General features: G+C 46.5%; 1 protein-coding gene across 3 annotated transcripts in view; it reads right to left on the bottom strand.

Moving 5' to 3' along the window:
• Agpat4 (1-acylglycerol-3-phosphate O-acyltransferase 4) overlaps positions 1 to 25,533 on the bottom strand; it is a 106,468-nt gene that overhangs the window by 75,189 nt on the left and 5,746 nt on the right. Inside the window, exon 1 of one of the 3 annotated variants that reach the window (XM_006227856.5) lies at positions 2,869 to 4,448. The exons of the other annotated variants lie outside the window; for them this stretch is intronic. Within the exon in view, the coding sequence (XP_006227918.1) occupies positions 2,869 to 2,896 (28 nt within the window). The 5' untranslated portion in view covers positions 2,897 to 4,448. Of the gene's footprint in view, positions 1 to 2,868; positions 4,449 to 25,533 lie in introns of those variants that run through there. 3 annotated transcript variants of the gene reach the window in all.

The raw sequence follows: 25,533 nt of genomic DNA on the forward strand, positions 1-25,533 counted from the left end.
ACTGTCTCAAAAAAAACTAAAACAACAACAATCAAAAACAAACAAACACAACAACAAAAGGCGTGTTCCTGACAAGGAGGAAGGGCAGAGAAGGCCCGCTAATGCTCCCTAGGGATTCCGTGGAGGTGCCTGCAATCCTGTGTACTCCCCGTACCTTGCTGGAAATAGAGAAGTGTACAGGGAGAGCTAGTCCGATCTCTTAGCAGTCAACCTGACATAGCAGACCTATCCATCCTCTGTGTCACAGGAGCTGGAGTCTGGCCGTTTGGGTTGTGATGTGTAATTGGCACACCTTGGCCCCTCCCACACTTTGCTCCCAGACATTTCTAGCTTGTGAAAACTCGCTCCATGGTTTCAACACACCCAGTCTCTCTTTCTCTATGTAACTATAGCACAGAACTGGCAGTTTGCTCCCCTTAAACTTGACTTTAGTAGCTACATATACAGGTCTACAGCCTGGTAACACTAACAGTTAGGAATTTAGTCACTGTCCCTGCACCAGCCACAAATAGCTTCAAAACACTCTGGACACAAGTTTAGTCCTCCCTTGGGTTCCAGAGGTCTAACATTTGTAAACATTTGACAACTCTTTTGCCTTGCACACTGGACACTCAGGAAAGGAAGTCGGCTGGTAAGTGATGGGTGGGAATTAGATGCTGCCTTCCTTAATGTGTCAGAGTGTGAGAAAGAGAAATGAGTTTTCTTTTCCCACTGTTCCAAGGACTATTACTTCTCTGCTGACACACTAGCCAGTGTCTACTATGGTGTTGTGATGTTCGGGGTTGTCATACATGTAGACAGAGGTTCAGAGAGGTCTTAACTTCTTTTGGTTTGGTTGTTAATAATCATGGTGTCCATATAGACTTAGGGGTTTCCTTGGTAGCTTAGATTTAAAGCTATGATCCGCCTTGCCTACTCCATTTTAATCAAAATTCTAAGGAAGATCTTTATTTTTTCCTCTATGGAACTTAAGCTGAATTCCATGGTCTGGACAAGGTTTGTCCACTAAAAACATGGACTTCAGTGTGTTAATGTTCAAGTGGTGGGGTATCGTGGAAGGTAGCAAGGCCATGGGGGATCTGCTCTTGGAAGAGATTAATGCGGATCTCATGGAATAGGTTAGTTCTCTGGAGAGTTCCCACTCTCTGGCTTCCTGATTTGCTGGTGAACTTTGACTCTCACATGTGCCTGTCATCATGAGGTTTCCTGCCACAAGGCCTGCACCAAAGCCAAGGAGAAGTAAGCAGCATAGTCTGGAACCTGATAATTAAGTAAAACCTCTTTTGTTGACACATAAACCAGCTTCTAGTATTGGGTTATAGACATGGAAAATGAGCTAATACAGAGTTTATCAAACATATATAAAACAAAAGCAAAAAAAAAAGTCAGGGAGTCGCCTGCAGATGAGAAGTGAACTGGGTTTGTTAAATCAGTCACTAACTTTTAGTCTTAGGGTTCATGGGGGGAGGATGCTAAATCATAAACCATTTAGAGAGGTGGGAAAAGATAGTATGAATGTTAATTCCAGATAGTAGCTGGGGGGACCAGCCATTCTGAATTAAGAAGAACTTTCTCTTCTAGTGTGGCAATTAGCCAACGTTGCATCAAGCTGAGATAAGATGATATAAATGCCTGAACGGAGATGAGAATAGCTAGGAAGAAAACATCCTAAGATTCTTTGCTTGTTTTTCTTTCAGCCTGGAAGCCCTTATAGTGTTGCGTGGACAGTCATCCCATCAAAGCCACTTTGATGGTGTATTATCATATGAGGCAAAGGCATGACAAAACCGTATGCTATTTCTGGGAATATCCAAACCTTCAGAGATGAACTTAGCTATTGCTAAGTTCTAACTTTGTAAGTGAAGAAAAATGTTCCCTGACCCCCTTCTCCCTCTCTCTCCCCTTCCCACTCTCCCTCTCTCCACACGTTCCTGGCCAGATGGCCTTCTCTCTCTCTCTCTCTCTCTCTCTCTCTCTCTCTCTCTCTCTCTCTTTCTAGGTCTCTATCTCTGTCTCTGTCTCTCTTTCTCTCTAGGTCTCTCTCTGTCTCTCTGTCTCTGTCTCTCTCTCTTTCTCTCTAGGTCTCTCTCTGTCTCTCTGTCTCTGTCTCTCTCTCTTTCTCTCTAGGTCTCTCTCTGTCTCTCTGTTTCTGTCTCTGTCTCTCTCTTTCTCTCTAGGTCTCTCTCTGTCTCTCTCTGTCTCTCTCTCTCTCTTTCTCTCTTTCCTTCCCAACTTCCCTTCCCATGCCTTAAATAAACTCCATTCCATATTATATCCATCCTATGGCTGGAACCTCAGGCCGAAGGAGTACCTCAGCATGGGCCCATAGAGGCACCCCCCTCCCCTTCACCATACAGTACCTCTATCAAACATATCCTTAGCTCGCTCTTTCTTTCTTTCTTTCTTTCTTTTTCTTTTTTATAAAACACAACAACAGTGGCTTCACCTCCTCAGCCCATCAGTTTCCCCAAATGTGATTCAGCATGAGGCAGTTGTGAGAAGAGAGTTGAGAGATGACAGGTAGATGATAGATAGATGATAGATATGTGATAAATAGACATGGCAGATATATAGATAGATTTATAATAGATAAATAATTTATAAATCAAGGATTGGTAGATACAGATTGATGATAGGTGATAGATGATAAACGAATAGATATATAGATGATAGGTAACAGAGATAGATAGATGATAGATAGATAGATGACAGATAGATAGATGACAGATAGATAGATGACAGATAGATAGATGACAGATAGATAGATGACAGATAGATAGAAGACAGATAGATAGATAGATAGATAGATAGATAGATAGATAGATAGATAGATAGACAGACAGATCAACAGATAGAGATAGAACTCACCTCTGCCTCTATGGTTCATCACAGCCATCCATCCATTAAGGGTGGCTTGACGGGTGGAAGAGTCATGGCTTAGACCTGTATTTTGCTGGTTTTGTCTGCCAAGAGAATGAGACCTGTCTCGTGGAAATGGAACTTGGTTGAACCCTGTCCCAGCTCTTAGAGGTTGATGTGGCCAGTGGCAAGGGTGTAGGGTGAAGGGGAGAGGTCTGCCTGTCTATGAGGGAAGGAAAGCATGCTGCTCACTGAAAAGAAAGAAGGAGGGGGGGTCATCCAGCAATCAGTAACATGGAAAATGCTGAAATGGGAAGGAGCTGGGGCCATTGAGAACTCAAGTCCCACAGTGTGCTTCGGACACTGTGGCACAATGGTGAGCATTCAGGGCACCATAGACCAATATCTGAGCCTGGAAGCTCAGACAGAAGCCCAGGCTCAGTCACTCCTCTCTGTAAAATCAGAATGGAACCGTCTGACCCCGGCACTTGTGAGGGCTGAAGGTAATAACGCAGCTGAGATACACGAGGCCTACAAGAAGGAGGGTCTCTCACTCCCAAGCACATACGCAAACAAGGAGGGAGCGCCTGAGAGACAGAGGTATGGTGTTTCTGAGGAAGCTGTGGGCTGTGGATGGACTGTCTTCCTCCTTCGTGTTTCTTTAGATGCTAGCAGCTCCTCAGTGTGACTCGAAGCAAGGCCTGGCACCCATCCCCCACACTTTCAATCTCATCTGTGCTTCCTGGTAGGAATTTGGGATGGGACAAGATGCACCTCAGAAACTGAAATGACCGGGCTGGTGAGATAGCACTTTCTGTTCCCACAGAAGACCTGGTTCAATTCCAAGCACACGTACTGTGACTCACAAGCATCTGTAACTCCCATGCTAGGGGTTCTGATGCTGTGTTCTGGCATCTGTGGGCGCTGTGTGCGCATGGTGTACACACACACACACACACACAATTACACACACACACAAGTACACACACACACACACACATACTTACACACACACACACACATACATACAGGCAAAACACCCAGGCACATGAAATAAAAGTAAATAAAATTTTATAAAACTCACATGACTTCATCTCTCTCATGAGCTAATAATTTACATAAAGCACAAGGCAACAGAAAGCACCAAACTCGTGGAATCCTCAGGAAACATATCTAACATGAAGCTTCCAGGCACTGAGCTACACGCATGCATACATACACACCTGTGTACGTACACATGCACACAGACTTTATACTCTTGACAAGGGTTATGGATGTTAAAGAAGACAGTTTCATTTGCTGAGGGCCTACACTGATGGAGAAACAGGGACATTCCACCCAGGAGAGTCTGAACTGAACTAGTCTCTAAACGGAGACACAGCCTAAACCAATAGGAGACCTATGTACTGTGCCTCACCCGGGGATCTGTAGCTATAAAGAAAGAATGAGGACAGCCACACTCAGGATGAGAGGCTGAGTCTAAAATGGGATTAGGAGATAAGTTTTACTTTTAAATCATCTATCTATCTATCTATCTATCATCTATCTATCTATCTATCTATCTATCTATCTATCTATCTATCTATCATCTATCTACCCATCCATTCATCCATCCATCTCAGCACATGAGGGGCAGAAGCAGGTGGATCTGTGAATTCAGGGCAAGCCTGGTCTACAGAGCAAGTTCCGGGACAGCAAGAGTTACACAGAGAAACACTGTGTTGAAAACAAAAAACAAAACAAAAATTGCTGAATTTTCCATGCCAACTTAGCACCAGCTAAGAACCTGGAGCCTCCAACTGCAGCGCAGGGTACAAAACACACAAAGAGAGAGCACAGAAGCTGAAGGCTACATTCCAAACAAAGCTTGCTTGTTTTTAAACTATAATGCCCCATTCTGAAGGAACTGAGGCACAGTGGAACTTCCACGGAGTACAAACCTACTCATCTTCTTTGCAAGTAAGTGCAGGACAAGGTCCTAAACATCTTCCTGCCACTCGATTGATCGATAAGACCAACCACCAGTGATCCAGCTCAAGGAGAAGATTAACTTTCTTATAGCAGGTATCTAGGAAAAGGATCCATTTTCACTATACTAAATGACAAGGGTACAGAGTTATACATAATTATAATCCTGAAATCACATAGAGAAAGAACACTGAAAACCTAGCCAGAATGTTAACAGCAGATATCTTTATAGAGATACACAATGCACCCCATATACCTGTATTCACATACTACATGAGTGTACACATCAAACACATGTGCACGAACATACCTCACATTCCACACATGTGCACATGCTCATCCCTCGAACACACACATGCACACCATACTCTCACATGTCAGCCTGCCTGGAGGCTGGGCCAAGGTCACCACCTCAGGAAGAAAGGGGCAAAGGTAAGGTAATTTCCAAACCCTCTCCCAGCACTGACCTGCAGAGGCGGTCCTCAAGGAGACCCAGGTGACTGGATAAAGAAAGCAGGTGTGGCTTCAGGAGCTGGGAATGACAGTAGCAGCTAAAGAGGGGACAGTTGACAAATCCAGTTTCTAGGCTAGCATCTATGGACAGCCAGGGTCAATGGGGAGGGGACTGGTGTTGGCCTGGGAGAAATGAGTGAGGTTGTTTTGGGGCATAGAACATTCTGATCACTGGGTACACTTCAGGTGGATGAATTTAGCCATTCTTCACAAAGATGGCAAGAAATGTGTGCAACCCCCAAGCAAGCCACATAGTACAGAGTCCTGACAAACAGGCTAAGTTTAGGTTTGAGAGTCTCTGCAGTGATGCTGGCCTAAGTCCCAAAACAAAACCAGAGAGAAAGTGTTCTAGAGTGAATTTAACCATCCGCAGGACCATCTTGAACAAAAAGTATTCCTCAATTAAAATATCATCATTGTCTAATGGTTTGGCAGCTGCTTATATAAAATTAGCTTATTTTAAAATTTCATAGAGCAGGGCTCTGTCCAAGTTCTCTGTAATGGTACGCGATGTCCGCTTAAGCGTGCCAAGCCCTGGAGCCCATAAATCACTCTGGACTTCATTATGTCCTCTAATGAACAGCCCGTCATCCTTCTCCAGAATCTAATTACGGGGCAGTGAAAATCTAAGACACAGAAAATATACGTCTGTATTTATATTTCATAGTTCTGAGCAGCTCACAGGAGAAAAGCAAATATGCAGAGCTTTATATCCAAGGAAACGAAAACTAAGAAAAACAGATGAATAACGGGAGAAAAAAATAAAGACAGAAACGTTGCCTTTCTTTTTATTCTGGGGACATGGTGGGAGCAGGATGGGGAGGGAGGAAGAAGGAAGGACGGAGAGGGATGGGGAAAGAGAGGGAGAGAGAGGGAGGGGGAGGGGAGGGGGGAAGGAGAGGGAAGGAGGAAGATGGGGAGGAGGGAAAGGGGGATTGGGAGAGAGAAAATATGAATATGCATGTGGAGGTCAGAGGATGAGTTTGTGAGATGATTCTCCATCCTTTATATGGGTTCTGAGGATAGTCAAGTTGGTCAGGTTTGTATGACAATGACCGCCATCTGCTAACTACCCCTTAGACTGACTCTCTCTCTCTCTCTCTCTCTCTCTCTCTCTCTCTCTCTCTCTCTCTCTCTCTCTCCAGGGTCACACTACATCCACGGACTCACTAAGTAATGCCTGACTGGCTTCAAGCATAGAGTATCTTTATGTCTCAGCCTCCCTGTGCAGGGATTATAGCCGCACAGCAGGTAAAGGAATCACGGGTACACATTCTCTGGCCGATTTCTCATGGTGAATCATGACAGCTCTAAATAGGCTTGGATAGGAGCTGGTGGCGTCAGATGAATCACACTCTGTCACTGTCACACAGACCCACCAGGGGAGGGGCATCCTTTGACTGCATATGAACAGATTTCCATAGACTAGCTAAAGTGTGAAGGTAAAATGAGGGGTAGAATGAGATGTGCCACCAGGTTTAGAATAGGCCTCGTGCTTTTAATCACTGCAAAACTCCCTCCCTGTAAGTCAAGAGGCCCCAGATGGGTAACCATCACAGGACCACACCCACCATGAACGTCTTCAGCGTCACAGATTTCCACCCCATCGACCCAGATTTCCATCTTGTGTCTAAGGATGGGGTGATGGTGAGTTTTTGAGCTACCACCCTTGCCACTCAGTCCCAGAGCACCCCTGATATGCCATCCTTGCAGGTAGGATGTTCATGGTCTTCAATCACAACTCTCCCCACTTCACCGAGGGCTTGAGGGCGCTGACCACATTGTTTACACCCAGCCGAGGGAAGCCAGTTGGTTGGTCTCTTCACCAACAGCTATTTTAAAGGATGCCCAACAAAAAGTATAAAATTTACAGTGTCTGGGATCTATGAAGGCCAGACATCCATGTCAGGTGTCTCCTTCTGAATGCCTCTGCCTTATTTTCCCAGAGTCTTGCACTGAGCCAGAAGCCCCTGCTAGGCTAGACTAGGCTAGGCCAGTGAGACCCTGCACTCTCCCTTCTCTGCCCCTGGAGCTAAGGTTATGGACATGCTACCAAGTTCACCTTTTGACACGGGTGCTGAACTCAGATTCTTTACCCACTGGGCCAACTCCCAGGTTCGGGCAGTGTGTATCATGAAAGATTGGAGAACAAAATTAATAAGTTCCCATAGCATAAAACGAAAACCTGAAATTTAGAAGGGAAAACTCACCTTCTTTTTTTTTTTTTTTTTTTGGTTCTTTTTTTCGGAGCTGGGGACCGAACCCAGGGCCTTGCGCTTCCTAGGTAAGCGCTCTACCACTGAGCTAAATCCCCAGCCCCGAAAATTCACCTTCTAAATGAATGGACGTTTCCCCGTTTCTGCCTTGCAAGAGATGATTACGGTTAGTGAAGGAAACATTTCAGATACTGGAGGGGAACAGCACAAAATGTTGAACTTGAACTGAACGTGGGCATGGTGTTCGTCATGACAGCCACCACGTGGTAGTGACCTTAGTTGGTAGGTCATAAGCCTGTGATGGTGGGAACAGGAAGGAGGCTGAGGAACGTGAAAGGTAGTCACACCCTCCACTGGGGTCATCAAAGTGGGGAGGTGGCCCGACCACCCCATCTCAGGGTCTAGAGAGGTAGGCATGAAGATGGTATCACCAACTGGTACTGAAAACGAAGCACTTGATTCACCTCACCAATGACCTTCAAGTCCACCCCTGCTATCACTGAAATGCCATGGCCAGGACCAGCAGCCTTGCTGGAGGTCACTGCTATCCTTCCCACATGGTCCTCCATACAGCCGCAGATGGGTACATTCCTGGAGTGTCCCATCTGCTAATGGTGTCACTGTCCTCAGCAGTGACAGACAGGGCCCAGGGCAATCAGGCAGGACACACCCTAGCCTCACCCTTTCAGTAGGTGGCCTTCCTCTCTTTCCTCACCTCTACCTCCCTACAGCTTCCCGAATGGCTTAACTATAGGATAAGCATCTTCTGAAAATCTAAACATAAAATTCACTGAATTCCCGGCATGTCTCCTGGAAACTGCTTTGTGCACAGCATCATTAAAAGTATTGTATAAGATTACCTTCCAGCGATGTGTGCGAAGAGCAGGAGACACACATGAATTTCGAGTTTAGATTTGAGTCTAATATCTGAGACAACCCATCATGTTTACGCAAATATCCCCCAAAACTAAAAACAAAATATAAATTCAAAACTCTTGCCGTCTCAACCATTTCAGCCACAGGATTCTCAATTCGGATCTTTTTCTTGCTAATTTTTCCTCTTATGCCTCTGACCATCAATTTGAAACTTTACTGGTAATTTTCGTGGATTTATTTTATCATCTAGTAATTTTTTTTCATGATTCTATTGTATGTGTGTGGGTGTTTTGCCTCCACGTCTGTCTGTATATCACATAATGCTGATATCCAAAGAAGCCAGAAGAGGGCATCAGAAGGCCTGGAACTGGAATTACAGACAGTCACGTGGGTGCTGGGAATCGAACCTGGGTCTTCTGCAAGAGCAGCCAGTGCTCTTAAATGCTGAGCCATGTCTCTAGCCCATTTTTTATAACTATGGAGAAAGGATTAACCATAATCCTTTTGGTTCTCTGTAATTTTTAAAATAAGACTCTAAGGCCAAAGAGACGTGCCCTGCTGCTTTGTGATGGACAGGAAGATTGGACACTTAGGGAGACAACCTCAGCCACCAGAGGTGGCCAAACCAGTCCCCCCGTATCTTATAAAGTTGGTGGGATTGCATGTTGCCTCCTTCTGTCCTGGTCCCACCCATTCAGTCTGTCTAGGCCAAATACTCAGTTAGGACTACCGTGTCACACAGGATAAAATATCTGTGGCCGCATGGCCTGGCTGAAAACCAACAGAGATGGTAAAACCATATATACATGGGCCCAACTTCTGCCCTGTGAAGATGCTCTCAGACCTGAAGTGAGAGGAACCACAGCTCAGAGGCCGATAACAAAGTCACAAAGGTGGGAGACACTGTACAAACCAGTCGGCTTTGCAAAAATGCACCAGAAAGCATTAAGACGAGACTTATTTTGAGTTGCCATGTGCTACCTGGGAGCCTGGGAATGGGCTCTGTGTAGGGATAAATAAGTGTGGAGAAGAAGCCTAGAGTCAGGGCATGTGAATTTGACACTTAGCCATCTGTACCAAATCTTAGCTTCCTCACCTGGGTCAGCAGAAAGCACTGACCTCCCTATTCCCCTCAGCGTATTCCAGGCTGGGCTCTATGGGCAAACTGCAGATCCCCTGTCATAAGTCCTAGTGTCATGGCTCAGAAAATGAGGTATGAGGCCTGCTCCCTCGTGTTTGGGTTTGTAGAAATGAGCATACATTTGTACTGGGGTGACAGAAAACCAGACAAAGAGTCTGAGGAAAGGTCTGTGATGGTTCCACGGTGACATGGGAGCTTGTCTTCAGTGGGTGACCCCAGGGATGCTCTGTCCAGAAAGGGTAGTTCGGAGGGAATGGGCATTTTATTTCCTTTCTGCATCTCAGACACCAGTAACTCTTCTCTCTCCTTGTCCCTGTTTGTGAGGTGCCCTTGACTCCTAAATTCTTGGAGAGACTGCCGGTCCCAATCTTTATTTTCTGGTAAAGACAGTGGGGTCAGTGGGAAATCAATATAACTACCTTCAAAAAAAATTTTTTTTGCTTTGATTTTCATACAGGGATGTCAAGTGAACCCAGGCCATTTCCCTGAGTGGACTCAATCATAATGGACCTGGAGAGTCTCCCTAGATCACAAATGCACTTAGGTGCTTCTCTGACATGAATCATTTATGAGAGACAGAAATGCTGGCTGTGAGTGCCCGAAATAAGTTGACTTACAGTACCCTTGTTTCTAGACAGCTCTGAAACACAGCCACAAGCACATCAAAGCACTCAGATCGGAAAAACGCTTTGGGGTCACTGCGGAGTGGCTGTTCCTCGAAAAGCTTCGTTAATACCAATAACGATGACGAAGCTTGAAGCTGGACCTTCAGTCCTTGCCCTTTCTCCAGTCCAACAGTTCAGGAGTCGTACAGGTACTTCATGAGGTAGTGATGATGTAGGAGTCTCTAAGAGGAGCCCAGGATGGGTTTCTTAAGATACACATTCATTCATTCACTCACTCATTCATTGATAATGTCTATTCATTCACAGGAGGTTGTCTGTCTTTGGAGTTTCATTCATTAAGTCCAACAGTTCATTGATAGAGATGTATGAAACATCCTGACGAAACACATTGTTTTGTCTGTTACCTTCAAAAGAAATAAATCGGTAAAACCGAATCAAACAAAAGTCATCGCTCTGGGCCCCAAAGATGGGGCAGCCAGTAAAGCGGCGGGCCACCAAGCCAGACAACCTGCGCTGACTCTGGGGACCCACGTGGTAGACAGAGAGGAGCACTTCCGCGCATGGTCCTCTGACCTCTATATATGCCATATGGCGTTCCTCTATGTAATGTGCGCACACACTAAATGTCATTTAAAATTTTTTAAGTTGATCTGAGTGGTTTCTTTATACACATATTACATTAGACTTTTGGTTCTAACGGGGCCCTTCTTGGGGTTTGCAGAGGCAAGATGTGGCATCCAGCAAACTAAAATGCTTACAGGTCGTATGTCCAGTCTGGACAGACTCCCACACCTTCCACCTCTGACAGAACACACAGATCCCCAATAAATGTTGATTAGATCCCAATTTCTAGATGATTTAATATAATTCAATTTCCCCTCGGACCACTCTGAATTTCCAAAGAACCTAAAAGCAACAGCAGTGATAGATGAAGCCTCAGTTCTCTTGCTACTGTGGCGAGGACCCGGCAGAGGCCGTCTCACAGTGCCTGCTTCCAAAGGCCAGCAGACAAACCCACAGGATTGTCCTCTGCTCCAGCACACCTTGCAGGCGACTTAAAGTGTCTCTTTATGGCAGTGCAAAGGTACCAAGCCATACATCAAACACACGCAACTGTGGCTCACAGGAACGCACATGAGCTACTTAGACCCCAGCAGGGAGGTGCACTCACATACTAGATGGGGGAAGGAACTCACAGCAGACAGACTCACCCTTTAAAACAGAGGTTTCCATTAAAATACAAATAGATCTGGTAAAAGCAAAGGATGCTGTACTATTTGTGGGAGTCATTTACCAACTCCTGTAGTCATGAATGGTTTGAAATTATCCCCATTATTATAGTCAGCCACACGCACTAGGGAACTTGCAAAGCTTTAAGATACAGAACCAAAAATCTACCTGGAGGGTGCGAACCACATTTGGGCTTTGTTTCTTCTGGTTTTTTGTTTGTTTGTTTGTTTGTTTGAAGTGCGTCCTAGAAGACTTTGTTTTGTTCCTCACTAGATAATCCATTGCAGGGGAGACTTTGTTTTTAAAACATGGTTACAGTTTCGTGTTAAAGTACTGTTTAAGTAATTGAACTGTTCTTTTTTTAGCCATAATATTTATTATGTATCAGTCACACTAAGCTAGCTGAATTACTACTTCGCTGTTTTGTCATTGTGTATTTAAGCTTTTCTCCTCCTTTCCTTTCTTTTACCTGATAGGCTAGGATAACTTGGAACTCACGATGAGGCCCAGGCTAGCCCTGAACTCTGGGATACACTTCTTTACCCAGCTTTGTTTCCGGGTTTTTTGGTTTTGTTTTTCAAGAATAAAAAATGAAGTAGTCAACATTGTGGACATAAAAGTTTTCTTTCCCCTGATTTCTGGGCTATGTCTTTAGGGCCTGCAGGTTTGAAAAACAATCCTTCGAAAGTGTCCAGTGAACACTGTCCAAATACTTTTTATGCTAATGTAACTGTTCTCCTGATTACTGGCAACAATCATTTACTTCTTCAACAATGCCTTATTTCTTCATACCTTAAAACTTGTATCTTGTGTTTCAATTACTTTTTGTTCTGTTCTTGGAGACAATGTCTCCAAAGGTAACCTAGACTGGCCTTGAACTCACGCTCATTAATCTCTTCCCTCCGCAACAAAGAGGGGGAGGCAGAGGCAGAGGCAGAGGCAGAGGCAGAGGCAGAGGCAGAGGCAGAGGCAGAGGCAGAGGCAGAGGCAGAGGCAGAGGCAGAGGCAGAGGCAGAGGCAGAGGCAGAGGCAGAGGCAGAGGCAGAGGCAGAAGCAGGATGGTATTTTTGAATTCAAGGCCAGCCTGGTCTACATAGTAAATTCCAAGAAGGCCAAAACTGCAGAAAGAGACCCTGTCTCAAATATCAAAGGCCAAGCTCTTTGTATGTTACAGGCCTATGACATTCAAAGTGAACTTTTTTCAGTTTGTTAGTTTTTATTTGGAGCTCTAGAAAGGCTTAACTTATTGCTAAGTAAAAGGATGGCTGTCGTTGTTGTTATTGTTGTTGTTTAGTTTTAGTGACTGAGGTGCACACTTTACCTACTTCACCAAAGCAGACTGGGCCTCCAGGTTCTCCCAGAATCCCTCAGCAATCCTGCCCCCAACCCTGAACTTTCCAGCCCAGGGGCTGGACTGCCTTTCCCCAGAGGCCCTTTCCCTAGATAATCCAGACATTTTAGTCTCTATTCTCTTGTTCTCTCCTCTCTCAGCTAGCATAGCCCTTTCTCCCCCCACCCCCACCTTTCCCCAAAACTGAATTCCCTGGCTTTGGTCCTTGGGGCCAGTGAAGTTCCCCACCTGAGAGCAGCTTCCCAATAAACCTGCCTTTACTATAATCTAATCTGGTTTAAATTGGCCCATCGTTTTTTCACCGTGTTTAAGCATAAAAAGCTCTTCTTTCTACCCTGATTTCTCAGCCTGCAGAAAACGAGGAAATAGTCACTTTTCTAACCTACCTTTAACCCTGTTTTCTGTTTTTAAGTCTCACATACCCAGTTCTGAGTTTTAAGGTTTATTTTCCTTTTCCATTGGGGAGGAGGGGATGTGTGTGTGTGTGGGGGGGGGGGGATTCCTGTGAGATCTGATGTTACTGTCGGTCATTACCATTGCTGCTTCTCCGCCTTATTCAGTGAAACCCAGAACTTTTTCCAGACTGGCTCTGGGGATCCCCAGTCTCCTTCTGAGTTCCACTTGTGTTACCACACATGTACCACAATTGCATGGTTTCTGAGGATGCAAAGTGAGGTCCTCATACTCACACACGAAATGATTTAACCACTGAGCCATCTCCACAGCCTGTTCTAGTATTTTAACAATAAAATATTCTTTAGAAGGATTTCAGTAAATTTAATCTCTTCCTGTGTTGGTGAATACTTCCCTTTTTTCCCACTGCCATGAGCAAGGCAGTAATGAATGTTGGGGCTGGAATCACCACGTCACCCTGATGTGCACTGCTCCAACTTGGCTACGCCTTAACCATTTCCTCTTAAAAAGCCACACTCCCAGGGATCATGCATGCTCATTCATTTCCTTCTTGCTTTTCTGTGTTTCCCAATCAATTTTCCAAGATTACCTGTCATTTAGCTAATATATTTAAAATTTTAAAGTTCAAAGACTTACAGTGAATTTAAAAATATTTACTATATTCGTGTGTGTATACATGTGTGCACACCACATGCATGCACATGCACCATATCCATACAGTCCCTGCAGGAATAAGAAGACAGCACTGGGTCCTCTGGAACTGATGTCACAGACAGTTGTGAGCTCCCATGTGGGTGCTGAGAACCAAATCCAGGTCCTCTGCAAGAGAAGCCAGTGATATATATATATATATATATATATATATATATATATATATATATGCCTCAACCCCTCGCTATCATTTTTAATATTCATGGCAAGTTTATAGCCATCACTTGATGATCGCCTTGTGATTTGTTATTCTGTGTTTACTCAGATGTACATTGTGCAGGTAAAGAACGAAGGCCCAGAGTTCTCTGACTTGATTTCTTCAGCCACTCACTCCATGCTGTCTGTCCCTAAACCTCTCAGACCCTCGCTTCCCCTTTCATCCTTCCTCCTGACCTGACTCACAAAACCACTGGGAAGACAGACTAAGAAAACCGGTGGAAATGCCTCGGATGGTTAAAGTTATATATGTCTGCACCCACATGCAATCTGTTCAACTAACATTTATGCAGTACCTACTGTGTGCTTGACAGCCCTCTCCCACTCATATTAGCATAACTGAGGGTCAGAGCATAGAGGGGAAAGGCATCTTCCAGAACCTCGGGGCACTGTTTCATTTGCCCTGTCTCAGTGGTATGATTTAGCAAATCCTGAGGTTTACTGAGCAGACTTAGAACTTCCTCTCCTAAGCCTTGGCCCTGAGCCCTATGCTAATCAGAATTTCATTAAAGATCATTGCCCAATGGCCAGAATGAAAGCAGCACTGAGCTCAGTGCTGAAAGCGAGCCTGTTCTGGCTACAGCTCCCGCTCTTCTCGGAACTCCATTTCTAAGAAAGCAAATTCTGGCGGCTTGGAGACTCAAGAAACACAGGTGACCGGCCTCCCAAACTTCTCAAGTGGTAGAGCATACCACAGGCCATGTTTGCTCTCTGGAGGGCAGTGCTAACATGGCTGACATCACATGTGATTCATAGATGTTCCAGGGCTCCAATGGAAAAAGATGGCTCAGAGCCACATAGGCATGAGGACCTGAGTTCACAGCCCCCAGCACCCACATAAGAAGCAGATACAGTGGTGTGCACTACAATCCCAGTGCTAGGGAGGAGAACAGAGTTGCCGGCCTGGTGTAATGAACATACCCCAGGGTCACTGAGAGACCCTGCCTCAAGAAATTAAGGCTGAGAAGTAAGCACAGAGATGGCTGGTGTCAACCTTTGGATATCACACACACATGCACACACGTGTATATACATACACACACCCACTGCTCTTATAGAAGACAAGCCGTAAGCATAAGTGGCGTAGGTCCACATGCAGATGTGGTTAAACAAAGCAAATGAATGAAGCCTCACGCAGAAAGACCTGAGGGAATTCCTGTTACCAGGAAGAAGGCATCCATCCTTAGCCGTGACAAAGCAAGAGCCCTGGTGGATGTCAACACTGTCGAAGCATCTGTGGGTGGTAAAAATGGACCTTCCTATACTCATACAACCTCTGTGAGACTGGAGCAGAAACAAACGTTGATCCAACATCACCCTGACCCCGAGCACAGCCAGCAGACGGGAAAGGCTGTGGTACCATCACTGTGATTCTGCAGACAATCTACCAAAGAGGGAGCCAAGCAGAGGCCTGTGTGCCAAGCGGCAACTGCCTCCATTGAGAAAAACCAGGCTTGGCATGAAGTCTCAAAGGAAAACTTGGCTAGGTCACAGGGCAGTTTCCCTTCAGGGAAGACCACTCTGAGCGCCGGAGATTAAATTCTCTGCTGTCGTCCATGATAAAAACAGTGCTCCCCAATGGATGCAATGGGTGACTGTATTCTCCAGACTCACCAGGGTGCAACTCACAAGACACTTCATGACTCAAATATGTAAGGGAAAAGACAGGGGGGTAGCTGCCTTCTGATGGCCAAGAGATGGTGGCACACAGGAGACACTGAGAAAGCGTCTCCCTCCTCAGAGAGGTAAATAATGGAGAAGAAATGGCTTATTTCTTTACTCATCACACTGGTTTGGAACTAAATTGCTCCCCTCCCCCACAGAAGTAAAAAACCGATGTCCCCTTTTCTAGTTTTATGTCTGGGAGATTTCCAACTTCCCCAGAAGTCTATCTATAGCATCAAACACAAAGCGTGCTGTTGAATATTTGAGGACGGTGACATGTGTATAATGTCAGCACCCAGGAGGGAAAGGCAGGAGGAGCATCTTTAGCTACATAAAAAAGTTCAAGGGTTGGGGATTTAGCTCAGTGGTAGAGCACTTGCCTAGCAAGTGCAAGGCCCTGGGTTCGGTCCCCAGCTCCGAAAAAAAAAAAAAAAAAGTTCAAGACTGTCTGGAGAGATGGCACAGCAGTTAAGAGAACTGACTGTTCTTCCAAAGGTCCTGAGTTCAATTCCCGGCAACCCCATGGTGGCTCACAACCATCTATAAATAAAGTAAATAAATCTTTAGAAAAAAAAAAGTTCAAGACCAGCCTGGACTAATAGTAGTACTGGCTGGTTTTGGATGTCAACTTGCTACAAACTATAGCCATCAGAGAGGACGAAGCCTCCCTTGAGGAAATGCCTCCATGAGATCCAGCTCTAAGGCATTTTTTCAATTAATGATCAAGGTGGGAGGGCCCAGCCCATTGTGGGTGGTGCCATCCCTGGGCTGGTAGTCCTGGGATCTATAAGAAAGCTGAGCAAGCCAGGGGAAGCAATCCAGTCAGCAGCACCCCTCCATGGCCTCTGCATCAGCTCCTGCCTCCAAGTTCCTGCCCTGTGTGAGTTCCAGTCCTGACTTCCTTTGGTGATGAACAGCAATGTGGAAGTGTGAGCTGAATTAAATTCTTTGCTCCCCAACTTGCTTCTTGGTCATGATGTTTTGTGCAGGAATTACAAACCCTGACTAAGACATGGACTATATGAGACCCCAATTCACAAGCCAATTAGGTACAACAGAAAAATTGTTAAAGCTCCTTGAAACTGATGACCCCTGCAGTGTCTCTGTAGAGGAAGTTGCTCCAACCGCCCCTCTCAGCCCTTAGTAAAGAAGCGCTTGTCTTCTACAAAGAATGCTGAGGTGGAAGTGAAGGGGCAAAATGAGTGGGACTTCTGTCATAGTTAGGGTTCCATCGCTGTGAAGAGACACCATGACCAAGGCAACTCTTATAAAGGACAATGTTTAATTGGGGTTGGGTCACCAATGGGTCAGTCCATTATCATCATAGCTGGAAGCCTGGCAGCCGAACAGGCAGTCATGGCGCTGTAGAAGCTGAGAGTTCTACATCTTGATCCAAAGCCAGCCAGGAGACTCACTCTGCTCAGACTTTGAGACCTCAAAGCTCACCCCCACAGTGACACACACACCCCTTCTAACGAGGTCGCACCTATCCAACAAGGACACACTTCCTCAATAGTGTCACTTCCTGTGGGACAACCACCCCAACCGTGAGTCTAAGCGTGGCCGAACCTAGTCAAACAACCACACCTTACTTCTGATAGAATTCTGGATAAGAGATAAGGGCAGTAAAATCACAATTAAGCAAACACTAAACCAGCTCTGGATATAAAACTATCTACTGAACAAGTGACTGAGGTGTGAAATACCCGCACTGTGGTACTGCTCACCACAGCCAAAGAACCAAGTACTGTGCCACGTGAAATATGGTAGACCCCAAAGAGGCCCTGGTGCATGAGCCGAGCCAGAACCAGAATAGGATAGAGTTGGCCACTGGCATGCAATAGCTCATAAAAAGCAAGCCCAGAGCTAGAACCTTGGACCCAGAGATCCGAGGAGGGTTCAACTGATGGGGTACAAAGGGTTTAGGGAGCAACCGAAAGTTCTGAGCTGGGTTTTGGTGATGGCTTCTTGGTAAGTTCATGATGATTCATCCAAACTCAATAAACTGTGCATTTCAAATGGCTGTATTTTATGGTGGAAAAAAAAATCTTATCTCAGAGTCATAAAGACTCTTAAATGAGGGCCAGTGACATTAGAGTACTGGTGCTTTGACCTGGAAATCATGGTCCCTTTGTGGGATGAACGGCTCTTTCACAGGGGTCGCCTAAGACCAAGAAAAGACAGAGATTTATATTATGATTCGTAACAGTAGCAAAATTAGTTACAAAGTAGTGATGAACAGAATGTTATGGCTGTGGGTCACCACAACATGAGGAACTGAGTTAAAGGGTTCCAGCTTTAGGAAGGTTGAGAGACGCTGACAGAGAGGGAAAAGGAACGCTTTAGGCCTAACAATCTGAGTACGATCCCCAGAACCCACATGGTGGAAGGAGAGAATCAATGCTCATAAATTGTTCTCTGACTGCATGTGTGCCATGGTGTGTACACATACACACACACACGCGCACACACGCACACACACACACATGCACGCACGCACGCACGCACGCACGCACGCACGCAGTAAAATAAAACAAATGTAAAAACAACTCAAATGAACCAGTGCTAGGAAGGAAGAAAACGTCTTAAATGATTGAAATCTCAACATCAAGAGGAAATCTTTGAGGATGAGAAGTTCAACTAATTTTCTTCACGTAGATGTAAAGGGACCAGAAAGAATAGGAACAATGGGAGAGAAAACAGGCCCAGACAACCTCGTCTCATCATCTGGTTCTTAGAGGAGGCAAACAGAAGCCTAGCTCTCGATGCTCCTGGCCTCCCAAGCTCCGATTTTTCACCGCACACACAGGATGTTAGGAGGTGACACAGTCTGTCAATTGCTGGTACAGTAACAACACCCTTCCTTTGGTGTCATCTCAAAAGACTCACCAATGACAGCCCTGATGGCATAAAGGAGTTCAACTCATAGGGATTTAGTTCTAGTGTGCACAGTGCTGGTCCAGAAGGGTCTAGCACTCCCTAACTACAGTTCTGGCCTTTACACTCCAGATTTTTTGAAATTGGGTATTTTCTTTTCTGTTTCCGGCCTTGCCAGCTTCCCTAAGATACCCCGAAGACTAAGAACACAGTGGCTCCAGATGAAGCTCTTAGGTCCTCCTGCTCTTTAAACAGTGATCTGTCTTTGTGGGAACACTGGGGGGAAAAGTCAAGAAGGCAGGAGTTCCCCTTCACCCTGGCCCATCCTTTCTTGTCTGAAAACAAATTTCCTGCAGATGAAACCGTGTTATCACAGTTAGCACAGTGTTATCAGCCATCGGCACGGTGAAACTGGGTGTCTCGAGATTTGATGCAGAGAGTCATCCTTTCTATACTGAGATGACACCATACGAGCTGGCTGTCCCCAGTGGCAGCCACATACTGCATCTAACCCCTATACTAGAATAAAGGTGCCACTCATGACTCTCCCAATATATGAGACCACAAATTCTCAAAGACAGACGATGATGGTTCAAGATGGAAACATTTATTTATTTCATGCAAGTAAACTGTAGCTGTCTTCAGACACAGAAGAAGAGGGCATCGGATCCCATTGCAGATGGCTGTGAGCCACCATGTTGTTGCTGGGATTTGAACTCAGGACCTCTGGAAGAGCAGTCAGTGCTCTTAACCACTGAGCCATCTCTCCAGCCCTGGAAACTTAACTTGATTCTGTTCCTTAAAATATGCCCTGGCTGCAGGAGTAGGTTCAAGGTTAGCCTGGGTTACAGGGTGAGCTCTTGTCTCTAAAACTAGCCACACCACAATTACCTCCCAGGTGTCCAGCTGCCTTGGGATCATAAGCTAGGAAGGCTGCCCAGAATTCTGGGAGGCCCGTGGGCACCCTCCACAAACTGGCACAAGGGAGACCTAGTGAACTCTAGAGTCAGTGCAGAACAGGCTGGGAGGATTTGAGGCCTGCCCAAGTAAGAAGGTAGGGCTCCTTTTCAAGGACTATAAGGAACTTCAGGACGAGGGAATATAGTGTGTTTCCCAACAGGCTGGATCTATGGAACAACTGTCGAGTCTATGAACTTGCCCCAACCTTAACTGACCCATTATTCCTGCAATCTGACCAATCAGGATGACATCTGTAACTATCATAAAGTCCCCCTGCACCGTGTGAAAGAAACTTTCAAGTCGGGAACTTGTTCAAACGAACATGTGTGACCTCTGCCCCAGGACTACCCAGAGCTGACAGTAAATATTCAGAACTAGTGGTGGTTGGTCCCTTCCGCCCGCCCACTCGGTGTTCTAGAGGGCGGCAGGGCTGCAGCTCCCAAGTGCTATGACCACAACAGAGTGCAGGCACTACGCTCACCACACTTACCTACCTGAGGAGGCAGCTTTCCCAACAAACCCAGGTCCAGAAGGCGGATGCTCCCCCTTCCAGCAAACCAGCCAGCACTGCAGTGTGGAGAGGCTGTGTTTTCTAAACTTCCACAATATTACGATACCTCTGTCAGGTAATGTATATTGATCATAGAAACACATTTCTAGACTACTGGAACTTTCCATCCTAATAACAACACTCCAGGAAACAAGCAACCAACCAAACCAGAGGAAGAGGGGTGTTCCTGTGATGAGACTGCTCTGGTTTCTTTTTCCCCCTTTTCTCTTTACTTATGAGTGGACCTTGGCTGTTTCTGCGTTCTTATGACATGAAGCCCTAAGATCACAGTACCCACAGGTGCTGCAGTGTGAAGCACTGACCTTGACGCCGAGGCAGGATCCTAAGAGCCAAGAGGCAGTTTGTCATCACAACATGAGCAATCTCTATCCATGGTGACAGGATTACTGGCGCCCAGAAAGAACAGGGTGTGTCCTAGAATAGCCCAGAAGGACTCCATCCTAGCAGAAGTGGGGAAGATCCCAAAAGGTAGGAGGACGGAGACAAAGGCGAGAAAGGACAAACCTCCACTAAATGTTTCATTGGCAGAAGAGAGACCAGGAATGAAAAGCAGCCACGGCAAGTGTTGGGGTGACTGTCTTGTGCAACCACACACAGCCTCTTCTAGGACTCAGACTCGCCATCTGGATACAGGCGACACAGAGACAGGAATGAAAAGCAAACATCCATCTCTCCCCAGAGTCACCAAGGGACCATCCAACCTGGTTTTCTCCTCAAAAATTTCCAGATATATTCCTCTAGCCGGGGGGCTCATTACTAAGTACTGAGGGCCTTGGCTAGCCTTGTTTTAATTTGTTGTTGTTGCCTTTTCTCCAGGATTTATTTATCTGGGAGGTGGGGCATGCATGCTCCAGCACACCTGAGGATGTCAGAGGTAAGCCCGGAGAATGTGGTTCTCGCCTTCATCTGTATGGAACACACGTCACTGGGCTTAGCAGCAGGGCTTAACTGAGCCTTACTTGCTGGGTCACACCACAGGCCAGCTTTTGGCTGTACTAATCAGGATCTCACGGAGCTCAGAAAGCTGTATATACTTGGAGATGGCCTTGAACTTTTGATTCTCCTGTTTCTTCCTCCAGAAAATACAGCCACACCTGGCTGCTTTCACCTTTCCACTGGGGCCTATAGAGAGTGGTCCAAGTTAGTACTGAGCACCACAGAGGGCCCCACAGACCGGAGCCTTAGTTACAAAGTTTCCATTGACCCTGGACTCCTTGCTGACCATGCAGGAAACAAAGGCAGCACTCACAGGGACATCAGATGAGCCGGCCCCTTGTGCCAGTGGCAGAATGCGCCAGGGGGCAGTTCCCAATCCCAGTGTTCAAGGTCTCATGGCCAGTGAGTTGAAGGCTATTCACGGGGTCAAATCCACACTGCATGCCCTGGCTCTGCTTCCCTCTGCACAGCGCTGTGCCTCACAGTCCCTAAAAGGCTCCGTGTGTATGCAGATGCTGCCCCAAGAGTGGCCAAATTAAAAAGCAGGCGTGATCCCTGGTTCTCACTAATGGAGTGTCTGGGTCACATGACTGGCACTGTTGACTGGCAGGTGGAAGCTTAACAATGAGTACCGTTAGAGAAACATCAGCTGGACTAGAAGCTGGCTCGGCACCCCAGGACACAGCTGGATCTGACCTTACAGAATACACAGCTGAGGAAGGGAAGGAAGCAAGGTGGGACTTGTTGAGGACCGGGGACCAACCAGTCCAGCCATTGAAGAGGAGAGAAGGAAGGGAGAATGGGGTGAGGGAGCTCAATGGAGCAAAAACTAGAACTAATAAACAAACAACTGGGCATGCTCAGAACCCGCCAGTCTTCTCTCCCAAGGTCACTAAAATGTTAACCTGTTAGCCCTCTACAGTCAGAGGCCAAATTGGGATTTAATTGACATCTCGAAATATTCATTATATGCTTCAGTCTATGTGATTTTTTTTAAATCTTTCCCATGAGTCAGTGGGATGAGATGGAAATCAAAAGTTTGCCATTTTGCATCTAAGAGAAGTCTAGATTCCCAGGCTGTGCAATGTAAGCGTGTGCCATCATTTTACAATGCCGTGCACAGCCAAGCTGGGCTGCTTGAGTATTCTTAGCACTGAGACTTCAGCTCATTAACCAAAGGGCATCAGCTTCACGTCAGGCCAGAGGAAATAATACAGAATCTTCACAGGCACCCGAGAAAGCATAAGTTGACACACGCGCTTATGCAAAATGCTCACCATCTAGTGAGCGTTGACTGAAGGACACTGCTTAGTCAAGTGACGACGTGACAGTACAGAGCAGTATGTGACACGTGGCAGTTGGAAAGAACAGCACAGAAAGCCTTCCCTTTGCTCCAGAGTGTCAAAGAGGCCCTCAGGACAACCAGTCACCAACTCCTGGATTCTCTGACCTGCTCCCTCCCTTCCCCCACAGGCCTGGTGAGGCCTCAATGAAGTGTCCACTTCCCACTGGGCCAGCCTTGTGCTTCTTCCTAGACCACAGCACCTCTCAAGGCTTACCTGTTGACCAGACCCCTCTGCCACCCACCCACATTCCTTTCCTGTATGGTGTCTAAACGTCTATGATGGTTAGTGTTAACTGTCAATGTGACAGAATCTAGTTACCTCAGAGATGGGAGTGCCTGTGGGAGATTATCTCCACTGCCTTAGTTGTGTTAGAAAGACCTGTTCACTGTGCTTGGGGACACTTTCTGGCTAGGACAGTAGACTGTAGGGATGCAGAAGAGGAGGTGGAACATCAGTGGGCATTCTAAGCTCTCTTCTCCCTGGCTGGGAAGAGTACTGAGTGACAGTGTGCGCTCTTTGCTTTCTACAGACTGCAGACGTATGGAGGCCATTTCCCTCAGGCTCCTGTGGCCTTGACTCCCTGTATTGGTGGGACTGTGAGGTAATATAAACCCTTTCTCCTTTAAATTGCCTTTAGCAGAGTACTTTACCACAGTGACAGACAAACAAGAGAGACTGGTTACCTTGGCTCAGGAAAAGCAAGTACACTAGGTGGTCTCTAGGAAGCATTCCCAGACAGCACACTGGGTGGGGGTGGACAGGCAGGTCTCATTGCTGGTCCCCCACAGGGCTGTCCTCATGCTCCTCACCTCACAGTGAGAAAGCGATCTACATAGGCTACTGCCTTTCTCCAGGACAATGACATTCATTCCTTCATGAACTCCTGTGGTAGGCAAAGGGCAGCCTGAGTCCAAGGATTTAACCAGAAATGTTATGAGGATGGAATCATAAGCGATGGCGGAATAAAAGACTTGCCCTACTCACACAAATCTTCAAGGCTGGAATGACAGATGAGGAGATGAGGAGACAGGAACCTTGTGTCTACCAGAGCTAGCCTACAAAGCTCCAAGTCTCCCAGTCGTTGGAAGTTGAGGCTTCGGGGCTACAAGGTTCGCAGGCAGTCAGGGAGGCCCTTGTGTGGGCAGCACAGGGTCAGAGCCAGAGGGAAAGAAAGGCTTGCAGTTGAAGTGGGCAGTGGAGCGGGAGCTGGCAGCTGACTGGTACATTCACGGAGGCATAAGACCAACGCTGCAGAAGAGAGCAGAGGCAGGGTTGCAAACTGTCTCCCCCAGTTCTCTGACATCCGTCTATTTCACCGGAGGGAGGCGGTTCCTGACTCCAGCAGGGCTGGGCTCTACCTGAACAGTGGGAGGTGCTTGGCAGAGCCTTGTCTGACCACCCAGGCCACAGCTGCTCCTCTAGCAGTCCAGGGAGACTGACACCTAACGCTACTGCAAGCGGGTGGCCAGGATGGAAGGTGTTAACCGTTTCAATATGGGCTTGTTGACTATGCATCCGCTTTCCGTGTAGCCCGTTATTATTTTTCAATTCTTAAGCTAAGTATCTAGGAATTTAAGTTTGTTTGGGGGAAAAAAATCTATGTGGGCTGGGCTTAGGCAAATGATCCCTAAACAATTGTTTCCTTTGAGCCAGGGAGCAAGCCAATGAATTTCTGCATATAGAAGTCCTGGGTAGACATTCTCTTACACAGAAAGCAGCTCTCAGCTTTGGAGGAGATGTTATCCCTTAAGGATGTATCTGGCAATTTCTGGAACATTCTAGGTTGTTATGACCACAGTGGGAGAACTTACTCCTGGCATCTAGTGACCAAGGCCAAGGATGCTATTATCAGCCTACCCTGCACGCAACAGCCCTGCAAATAGGAGTTACTTGGCTCCAGACACCAACAGATGATTCCTTTAAGGAACACTCTGTGGGAGGGCCTGACTAGGAGGCACACAGATAGGGGAAATCTGACAGCCTTGAGACCATCTTTTCTACAGCCAAGAACACCTAATCCACACTGGCTGCCATGTTCTGTGGTTCCCTTGAGAAGTCCACACTGTCCATAAGGACCCAGCACAGTAATTAAGGTGGGGGCGTGAAGAAGTAACTATTTTGTGTCATAACCGTGAGTCCACAATTCTTTTGAGAAGAACGGCTAGAGACGGTCAGGGAAAGAGAGAGATGGAATCAGGGCTACTGAGAGAGAGAGAGAGAGAGAGAGAGAGCCGTGATGGCTTATAGTGACTGTCAACGTGACAGCACCTAGAATTATCTCGGTGACAATCTGTGACAGAGTTTGCAGGTAGGGCTAACAGAGATGTGAAGAAATTATTTGCAGGTGCATAAGGCTCTGGTCTAGACAATAAGGAAAAAGTGAAGTCAGCACCAAGCTTCATTCCTCTCTCCCTCCCTCTCCTCCCTCCCCCCCTCTGCTTATCTTTCTGCTTTATGAATGCGAATGCATGCATCACTGCAAGATGCAGCCCATACCTGCTCTCGTGCGCTCCTTTAAACTGTGATCCAAAATAAACCTTTCCACCCTTAATTTGCATTAAGTTGGCCATTTTACCTCAACACCAAGGAAACACTAATCCATACACTGCCTATCTCTTCTTCTAAGTCCCACCACCTACCCTTCCTCACGGCGGGAGAGGAGAGAAGGAAGGAGCTAGCCCGACTTAACAACCAACTGGGACCCAGGACAAAGGTCCTGACAGCTGCATCGATTGTGTGTGTTGAGCTGCTGCGTCCTGGGCAGAAGATGTGCTTGGTTCTTTAAAATTTCATCAGTCTTGGTTAACCTCCTGCCCGTGGGGAATTGACTGCTCACACGGGGCTCAGGGAGATGGGAAGCAAACCAGATTTCACTCCTGGGTCAATTCATTTCTCCCATCCTCATTTCAAAGTCTGACTGAGATAAAGTCCGGCAGCACCTTCATGGCTCACAATCTGCCTTTGAAACTGGAAAGCCAGGCTCCATCCAGGCACAGCCTGCAGGACTAGGGCAGGGGTCCTTAACTAGATGGAAGTGACTCGGTGAGGCTGGCTCAT

The sequence above is a fragment of the Rattus norvegicus genome, chromosome 1 (assembly GCF_036323735.1).
Source record: "Rattus norvegicus strain BN/NHsdMcwi chromosome 1, GRCr8, whole genome shotgun sequence".
NCBI lineage: Eukaryota > Metazoa > Chordata > Mammalia > Rodentia > Muridae > Rattus > Rattus norvegicus.